The sequence below is a fragment of the Spinacia oleracea genome, chromosome 4 (assembly GCF_020520425.1).
Source record: "Spinacia oleracea cultivar Varoflay chromosome 4, BTI_SOV_V1, whole genome shotgun sequence".
In the NCBI taxonomy this organism is placed as follows: Eukaryota; Viridiplantae; Streptophyta; class Magnoliopsida; order Caryophyllales; family Amaranthaceae; genus Spinacia; species Spinacia oleracea.
Genome location: NC_079490.1, coordinates 109,398,013 through 109,407,894, shown reverse-complemented (window position 1 = coordinate 109,407,894; position 9,882 = coordinate 109,398,013). Strand labels below are relative to the sequence as shown.

General features: G+C 37.6%; 1 protein-coding gene across 1 annotated transcript; it reads left to right on the top strand.

Annotated features, from left to right (window-relative positions):
* The first annotated feature begins 2,434 nt into the window (after positions 1-2,434).
* On the top strand, positions 2,435-5,686 carry LOC130471787 (uncharacterized). The gene has a single exon (XM_056842089.1). It carries the CDS (start codon positions 2,435-2,437, stop codon positions 5,684-5,686), a length of 3,252 nt encoding a protein of 1,083 aa, XP_056698067.1.
* Positions 5,687-9,882: the final 4,196 nt, after the last annotated feature.

Here is a 9,882-nt window from a genome sequence, read left to right as displayed (position 1 = left end):
AGAGGGAATTGGTTATGGACCCCAAAAGTAAAATAAGGGCAAAATAGTAAAGTCATGCTAACAGAGACTTAACGTCTGTTAAGTATAAGGGTAGTTTGTGTATTAAGTCATTGGTGAGGGGTATTTGGTGAATTTCTGAAAGTCGAGGGGCATTTGATGAATTACACGAAAATTCAGGGGTATTTCATGAAAAATCCGTTTATTATTTGGTGTATGGTTGGCTCCCATCACCCTTCCTTTATGGAATATTCTTTTGGCTCGTTCGAAGCTTATTTTAATTAATTTGTGAGTCAAGAGTCGAGTCAAGATTCGAGTATTGTATTCATGATTTGTTTGTTAATTATTAAATGGCTTTTTCATGTTGATTAACACTTAGTGAGTGATGCATGTTTTTAGTTTTGTTTCACTCTATTCTTGTAAGTACTCAACTTTTGCTGACTACGTGCTTTATGTCTTTTGGTCATGGCCTTTGCCTTAATGACCCTATGATGATCTATCATTTGCACTTGCATTGATGGGGAGTAGAATAATATAACAGGTTGGTAGATTGAAATCATGTGATGATTGAGAGAGTTGCATGCTTTCGTACTTTGAACTATTTTATTATACTTTAATTATGTTTGAATTCGTTGAACTTTTATACTTTCGTTATTTGGGCCATCATGGTTCCAATTTGTAGGAGGCCTCGATAATTTAATTATTTATGTTTTGAAAAGTTAGTTGACATTAAATTCCGCCGCGTAATTCTGGTACTAGCCTTAACCGTTATCACGGTGGCGGTAATACTTTAGTAATTCCTTTATTTTAAGTTGGAAAATCACTACTACAAAAATGGGCAAAGAGACCCCTTAGAAAAGACCTCATGTTCGACATAACGGGTCTCTTCAATATAAGAGATCCATTATTATAGATAACGGCTCTCTTATTGCGCCAAATAGCCCATTTAAAATGAGAGGGAAAAAATAAGAGACCCGTTATCTTATTTAACGGGTCTCTAGTGCATAAATAAAATTATTTAATTAATATAATAAAAGAAACAAGAGACCTAGTACAGTAGTTAACGGCTCTCTACATTTCAAAGACCCACCACTCCCGTAAAATAATGTTTAAAAAAAAATTTAAAATTGCAAAAGACCTGTCATTTAAAACAACAGGTCTCTACTTTCTTCATGGCGCCAAACTTTTCGCCAAACTTTCGCCAAACTTTCGCCCAACTTTCACCCTAGTTATTTGCCTCTTCTTCTTCCCTGGACATACGAACAAGTAGGGCAACGAAACACACAAACCGAAATCACCACCACCGGCGAATCTATATACAACCGGAGAAATACGTGACGGTTGGCGACTTCAACCACCACCGGCGACCTCAACACAATCTCTAGCAATCTACGAATTCAGGTTTTTGTTCTCATCTCTCTTTAATTTTTTTTTTCGAATTTCTGAATTACGTGTGTGAATTTTGAATTCAATTTATAATTTCTTCTACAAGTTAGGTTCTGTTTCCTGAAATTTTCAGTTTCAATTTCATCGTTCTGTTTTTGCCCTGAATTTCTGAAATTTTATTGGTTTTCCAGTTCATGTTGAAAGTGTTTCGCCATGGTTGGTTGAATATTGTTTTTGTAGAGTTTCTTGGCATGAGTGACACACTGAATTGATCTTTGGTATTCATGGTGTGCGCCCAGTACAGAGTCTACAGACTCAATTTTTATTTAGGTTTTCTTATTTTGTAGTTTAAGTGTCAAGGCACACCTTCTGACCTTCTATCTTTGGTGTTCATGTTTCTATTTAAGTGTCAAGTTTTCTTATTTCTGAGTATCAAGTATCGAACCAGGGAACACAGTCCAATAGTCTAAGACGAACGTCGAGTCCAATAATCTTGGAACGTAGAGCATGATATCTTTAGGTTTTGGTTGCTTTCTTCTATCTGGTTGGTTTAGAGTGCTGCTGTATCTTTTTCTACTAATGATGAAATAATTTAACCATCTTTGAGGAATTAAAGAAAATCACAGATTAAAACATTTTTGTATGGATAGGGATAGATGTGCAAGTAGGAGTACACATTACCCTGTACACCTGGCAGAGTGTTGAATGGGGTAACATCTTTCTTTTTCTCCATTTTTGTCATTCGAAACTGTATGTGCTTGGAAATTCACTCTCATATTCCTTCTGTTGGCTTCCCTGGGTACCTTACTGTAAGTTGTCTAGTCTAGTCTGCTAAAAAAATTATATTCAAGTTTCTAGATTATTTTTTTAATAGCTAGTTTTACAGATTGTTTCTTATTAGTTGTTTGTGTTAATTTATGTGCCAAATTACTTTTAAAATTTATGTTGACCTAGTACGGCACAATAAGTGTATATTAGTGAAAGTCTAACATGCGTGACTATACTTTACAATATGTTTTCATTTCCAATGGTTGGTGTATAGAAAATAGAAATGGATCAAAGTTGGATTTCAACAAAAATTCCGAGTGACCCAGAATATCAAGCAGGTGTAAGGGAATTCATTAAGTTTGCTGTTAAGAATGGTGGAGGCCGCTCCAAGCTACGTTGTCCTTGTATCATGTGCCATAATTTCTTGCATAAGAGACCCGGAGAAATTCTTAATCATTTATCTAAATGGGCATTTGATAAAACATATACATGTTGGATTTGGCACGGCGAATGCAGGGACGAAACAACGGTCGGTAACTCTGAGGCTAATGTTTGTGAAGGTCATAATACGAATGAGGGAGATAGGTTAGAGGAAATGCTTCATCAAGTTGAGGAAGCTTTTGATGAAGACCCTTTCACATTTGAGAGCTTGCTAAATGACTCCGAAAAGCCTCTCTATGAAGGCTGCACTAAGTATACAAGGTTGTCTGCAATAATAAGGTTGTATAACGTGAAGGCGAGCCAGGGTTTGACTGATATAGACTTTAATTTGATACTGGAAGTGTTCAAAGATATGCTTCCAGATGATAATGTCCTTCCAAGTCGTACATATGAGGCAAAAAAGACATTAAGCCTTATGGGTTTACCTTATGAGAAAATTCATGCTTGCCCTAACGATTGCATGTTGTATAGAAATCAAAATGAGTCATTAGAGAGTTGCTCAGTTTGTAATGCCTCGAGGTACAAGAAAGAGGAAGGACGAGTCCCTGCTAAGGTATTATGGTATTTTCCAATAATACCGAGGTTTAAAAGGCTATTTTCTAATGCGAGAGATGCCGAGAAGTTGACATGGCATTTTGATAGTCGAGAAGATGATGGATTTCTTAGGCACCCCGCTGACTCACCACAATGGAGGTTTATTGATGGGAAATTCCCCGAGTTTGCCAAAGAAAAGCGTAATCTACGCCTTGCTTTGTCTACTGATGGGTTCAATCCATTTGGCTCCTTGAGTAGCACTTATAGTACTTGGCCTGTTGTTTTGATTACCTACAACTTATCTCCCACACTTTGCATGAAAAGAAGGTATATGATGTTATCATTGCTAATTTCTGGTCCAAGACAGCCTGGTAATGACATCGACGTGTATTTGGCTCCTCTGATCGACGATTTGAAGATGCTTTGGGAAACAGGTGTAGAAGTGTTTGATGCATATCGAAATGAGAAATTTAATTTGAAAGCAATGTTGTTCTGCACTATTCAAGATTTTCCGGCATATGGTAATTTGTCTGGGTATACAGTGAAAGGGAAGGCAGCATGCCCCTTATGTATGGAGCAATTTCCGGGACATTGGTTGAACGGATCAGGGAAGCATGTGTTTGATAGTCATCGTGTATTTCTGCCATGTGATCATCACTATCGTTACATGAAAAAGGCCTTCAATGGGAAACAAGAATTTGGAGAGCGTCCAAAGATCATGTCTGGTGTAGAGGTGTTTGAGAAGATAAAAGATATCCAGATCACATTTGGGAAGAAACATCGAAATTTTCTTTCTAAGCAAGGGTTTAAGAAGTGTTCAAAATTGTGGAGCTTGCCATATTGGAGATTTCTTTTCGTGAGACATTCTCTTGATGTGATGCATATTGAGAAGAATGTGTGTGATAGTCTAATTGGTACATTATTGAACATCCCTGGGAAGACTAAAGATGGCCCGAAATCTAGAGCTGACTTAGAGACACTTGGGATCAGACAGGAACTCCATGTTGTTGAGAAGGAGAGTGGTCGAAAATACTTGCCTCCTGCTGCGTATACACTGTCTAGGAAAGAGAAAATCGAGTTATGTGAGAGCTTGGCAGGAGTTAAAGTGCCACAGGGGTATTCTTCTAACATTCGTAGCCTTGTAAACATGGATACCTTGAAGCTTGTGGGCCTTAAGTCTCATGATTGTCATGTCCTAATGCAACAATTATTACCCGTGGCTATTCGTTCAATTTTGCCTAAAAATGTTCGACATGCCATTATCAGACTTTGTTTGTTTTTTAATGCAATTTATAGTAAAGTCATTGATCCTAAAGATTTGAAAGCTTTGGAGGAAGATATTATTATAATTTTATGCCAATTAGAGATGTACTTTCCTCCATCGTTTTTCGATATCATGGTTCATTTGACGGTTCACCTAGTAAGAGAGATAAGATATTGTGGTCCTGTATATTTGAGAGTTCAATGGGCTTTTGAAAGGCAAATGAGAACGTACCAGGGATATGTTACAAATGCTTATCGGCCTGAGGGTTGTATTGCCGAAAAACTTTTCTACGAAGAAGTTGTCGCATATGTTAGTGAATTTATGGTAAATGCAATGAAGATAGGACTTCCTGTATCTCGGCATAGTGGAAGAATGGATGGTCATGGGACCCTAGGTCGTAAACAACTTGATATGTCTTATGAAAACTGGCACAAGGCACATTCATATATTCTGCATAATGAGGATGAAGTTGCACCATATGTCGAAAGACACATGAGACACTTGAGGAAGTACAATCCAAGGGCGAATCCGAAATCCTTAGCTGAAAAACAAAGTAAGTCATTCATTGTTTGGTTCAAAGATGAAGTAATCAGGGAACTTGAGGACCCTTCAGTAGTAGTTTCTGATCGAGTTAAGAGTTTAGCATTTGGACCCAACTTTAGTGCAACTTACTATTCTGGATATGTTATTAATGGCTGCACTTTTTACACCAGGTTTCAAGATGATATTAGTACTATGCAAAACAGTGGGGTTACTTTGGAATCTGAAGCTATTCATTTTGCTAGTGCGAAAGATAAGAATCCGGTTTGTGCTACAATGCGATACTATGGAGTCATTGAAGAGATTTGGGAGTTGCATTACTCTAAGTTTTCGATTCCTGTTTTTAAATGCCAATGGTTTGACAGTAACGGAGTTGTAGAAAGTAGCTTAGGGCAAATATTTGTCAATCTTAAAAAGACCGGTCACAAAGAGGATCCTTTTATATTAGCTAATCAAGCTAGGCAGATTTTTTATATGAATGACCCCTCTGATAAGAGAATGGCAGCAGTCATCACACCAAGGTCTCGAGTTGCCTTCTTTTCCATCGATGCCACTGGTGATTGTTTAGATGATACTATGTTGGAGGCTAGTTCTTTGGGAAGAAGAAATGTACAAGTTCGGGGTGATGATGATGATGATAATGCTGATGATTCGTCGATGTATGTGAGAGATGACCATAACGAGGGTACATGGGTTGAAGAACAAAAGAATAGCAAGGGAGTCAAGCTAAAGCGAAAGCGAAAGCGTTCTAATTAAAATGTAAATATCGTGTAGAATATGATTGTTTTTGCATAAAACTAACCAACTGATTAGAATCTGATTGTGGCATAAAAGGACCAATTGATTGTTTTTGCATAAAACTAACCAACGTATTAGAATCTGATTGTCGCATAAAAGGACCAATCGATTGTTTTTGCATAAAACTAACTGATTAGAACCTGTTTTCCTTCCTTTTTTAAAATCTGATTGTTTTTGCATAAAACTAACCAACTGACTTTGATTTTCTGTAGGTTGATGGCCAGAAAGAAAAAGCAAGTAGGTCATGATGATGCAAGATTGGATCCTGAAAATTCTGAGAAAACGAGACGTGAGGATGAAAGGGGTCGTACTGTACTCAATCTGGTGGGAAAAGCTATAAGTGCTGGCACCAAACTCCGTTTAGAATGGCATCCAGTTAAAAGAATTCCTATTGGACATCACCGGTCTCATTTTTCCACCTACATTGGTGTAGTTGTGCGTGAAAGAGTAAACATCACCTATAAGGAGTGGTCTCACCTTCCAAAAGGACTCCTAGATGAATTGTATGATTCTATCACGGTAAGCAAACATACTCATCTTTTATCTTTTAGGAAAAATAATGCATAGAGCTCATTTATCGCTGGTGTGCCTGTCTTCCTTCTTTTCTTTTCTCTTTTTATTTTTCATTTGTCTTCTTTAAGCTGCTGCGTAGTCTGATGTTGTGGCAGTGACTTCTGGTTAGTCTGATGTTGTGGCAGTGGCTTCTGGTGGTCAGTACTGATTGTTGTGCAGGGTGTTTTTGGCATTGTGATATATTTCTGTTGCTTTATTTTCTGTTGAAGTTTATGTGTTGTTTATGTGCTGCATGTTCATTTGTTTGCTGCTGCTGTATTGCTGCCCCAATTCAGATGTTAAACATATATAACTTATGATTTTGTGTCAATGTAGAGGGGTTTTTATGTCATTGAGAATCGCAAACGTTGGATTCTTTCAAAAGCTGCAAAGCAATGGAAAGCTTTCAAGACTAGATTAAGACTTCAATGGATGTATTTAGAAGATGGAACAATAAGACAACAACCACCATGGAAATATTCTTGGATAGTTAAAGCTGATTGGGATAAGTTCGTGGATTACTGCACTTCTGAGGAGTTCAAGGTAGTATTGTTGTAAATCTCTTAGAAGCGACATAATAAATGTTTAAATTATGTTGAAATTAATAGGCAGTTTACTTATGTTGCAATTTTTCATTTGTACTAACTTTATTGGTCAAAAAATTTGTAGTTATTGAGTGAAAAGAATCGTGAGAGGGCAAAGAAGAAGACCTCAAAATATAGAGGAGGTCGACTTGGGTATCAACATTTTGAAGAACAGATAGTAAGATTTACTTATATTGTATATATTATTAAGGAATATAGTGTGTGATGTTCAAATTTCTCACTAGATACTAACAACATAAATCTAAATTGATTTTCTGCAATATTAGGAACAAGATCTTGAAAAGCGGGGAGTCCATGTGTCACACGTGCCTCGACATTTGACTTGGATTAAAGCTCATTCTCGTCTCAAAAATGGAGCTGTAACTTTCGAAAATCCCACCGATCAAGAAATTTATGAATCAATAGTAAGATATTTACACAAGACTCTTCAAAAAACCTGCTTATTTTTCATTCAACTCCTGTGAATAAGTACCGCATCAATTCTCAAATTGCAGTTGGCATTGGAGGCTCAAGTTCAAAGAGGTGAAATAGTTGCTAATGGTCGAGATGATATCTTAGCAAGAGCATTGAATAAGCGGGAACATGGTGGTTCAGTGAGGGCCGTTGGATCAGGCATCACAAACAAAGAGTACTTTGGGTTTAACAAACCAACTGCACCTAGTCAATTGCATACTGAAATGAACAAGATGAGGTCAGAGATGGGAGTTATGCAAAATAATCAAAATATGTTTATGTCTTTCATGATGTCATGCTTAACCCAGGAGCAATTGAGGCCGTTCGTGGCCACTTGTGGTCAATTTGGTAGTTTTGGTGGGCATAATGGTCAGTTTGGTGGTTTAGGTGGGCAGGCGGGTCAGCTTGGTGGTTTAGGTGGGCAGGCAGGTCAGTTTGGTGGTTTAGGTGGACAGGCAGGTCAGTTTGGTGGTTTTGTTGGACAGGCTGGTGGTGTAGGTGGGCAGGCGAGTCAGTTTGGTGGTTTTGTTGGACAGGCTGGTGGTTTTGGTGGGCAAGCTCAGGTTAGTACAGGTGGCAAAGGGTCTGGCCAGGCTGTTTCTGGTGGTGTTCGCAATGGGTCTGATGGTGTTTATGGCGATGGGTCTGGTGGTTTTGGTGTCAATGGGTCTGGTGTTCGTGGTGGGAATATGATAACTACTACCCTGTTAAACAACTCAATTGATCATGGATTGCTCAATATTCCATTTACACAACTGCTAACCGAAGGTATTGGAGAACAAGGCAACGAAGGTCATCAGTATACCCATATTTCTTCAGAGGCTCGATCTCAGCATGATGCGTACATTGCATATGGTTCTGAAACAGAAGCTCAGAAAACGAGAAATCCTTCTGTGCATCAAGAGCATCAGGTTCAAACTGAGGTCGAGGTGTACCATGTTTCTTTGCCTCACGCAGACCCTACTAATCAACATGAGGGTGTAACAAGCCATGCACAGCAGAGTAATCATTTGGATATCACAAGTAAACATACTTTTCCTGAGGTATTTAGCATTTAATATTTTATTCCGTCAAAGTGATATCCTTCAATATGTATTTGTATAGTATACGCTCACGAAATTTGATTATGTTCCATAACTTGTATTCATAGGGCTGGAGTGATTGTTGTTTGGCTATTGAAGGCGGCGACGAAGGGCTTGTAATAGTTGCTAATGGACAGGTCTACGTACAAAAGACAACAGAAGTGATCAATAATCATGGACTATCAACGCCACCTGGTCACTATCGAGTCAGTATCACAGAAGATATTGTGCCTCATGCTAGCTTGCCATGTCCAAACGACGAATTACAGTATGTCTGTGAAGCTAAGAACAGTTATACATCTTGGCCAATTCACTTGATTCTTCCAAAAAAGGTATTATCATTAAAATTTGATTTTTAATAATGTGCTTATAATTGATTTGAACTGTTGGGAATTTTTTCGGAGAATTCGGATTAGATTATCTAGATATGCTACTGTTGGGATTAGATTATAATTGATATGAACTGTTGGGATTTTATGCTGTTCTGCCTTGTAAAATCTGTGTTCTTGTGAAATCAAGTCTGAGTTTCTGATGTGCTTTGTGGAATCAGACCATTGCTCATGGATTCAGTTTCAAGTTTCAACAGTGTCTGCTTTTTTAATTTTTTATTTATTCAGTTTCATTGCTCATATTCTTTCCTGCATTGAACAGTTCATAAAAATCCAGCTAAATCCAGCTACTGAATAAAAATCCTGCATTGCTCATAAAAATTCAAGAATACATTGAACAGTTCTAAATGAATGAGAAAGTAACAAGAATGAATGGCAGTTTTCGGTCATTTTTTATAACTAAATCCAGCTACTAATTAGTAATTATCTCAGTTTTGGAGCAAGTCTTCTAAGTTGGTCTGGAACTGACAAGGGAGGAGGGGAGGATACAACCCCAAAAAAGTTTTTTAAAAAAAAGTAAAGTGAACTCTGCCTCTCTTCCCTCGCCCTGATCTTAATTAGTCATCTAGGTTTTTTATTCAGAAGAGTTTTAATATTGCAGCCAACCTCTAATCCGATTCTCCATGGTATAAACTCATCTCATAAACTTATCTTAGTTTGGAAAATGACTGAACTGCATATATAGCAGTACAGATTTGACAAAACCAGTACACAACACTGAAAAAATTGAACTCATTTTTACCAACAGTTACCTCTGATCTGTATTTTGTAAATTCTCGGATTATTTTGAAATTTTGTAAATTCTTGGATTATCATTTGATGTATGTTGTTCATATGAAAAAGGCCAACGCGCACCCGGAAAATGAGGTGACCACTCCGTCCCCACGATCGACATCATCCCAAGGATCAACTACTCACAAGTATGTTATCACTGCCGATGATCTTGAAAAGGTATCTACTAGATGGTTGCAAATTTTGAAAGATCAAGCTATGGGAATGAGAAAGAAAGGTGAAACCATCTCCTTCAGTATCCCAAAAGGTGTATTTTTTAATGAACAACCGTTAGATGTTTT

Bases quoted from the DNA above. Each gene is read 5' to 3' on its own strand.
- LOC130471787 (XM_056842089.1), top strand. From the start codon at position 2,435: ATGGATCAAAGTTGGATTTCAACAAAAATTCCGAGTGACCCAGAATAT.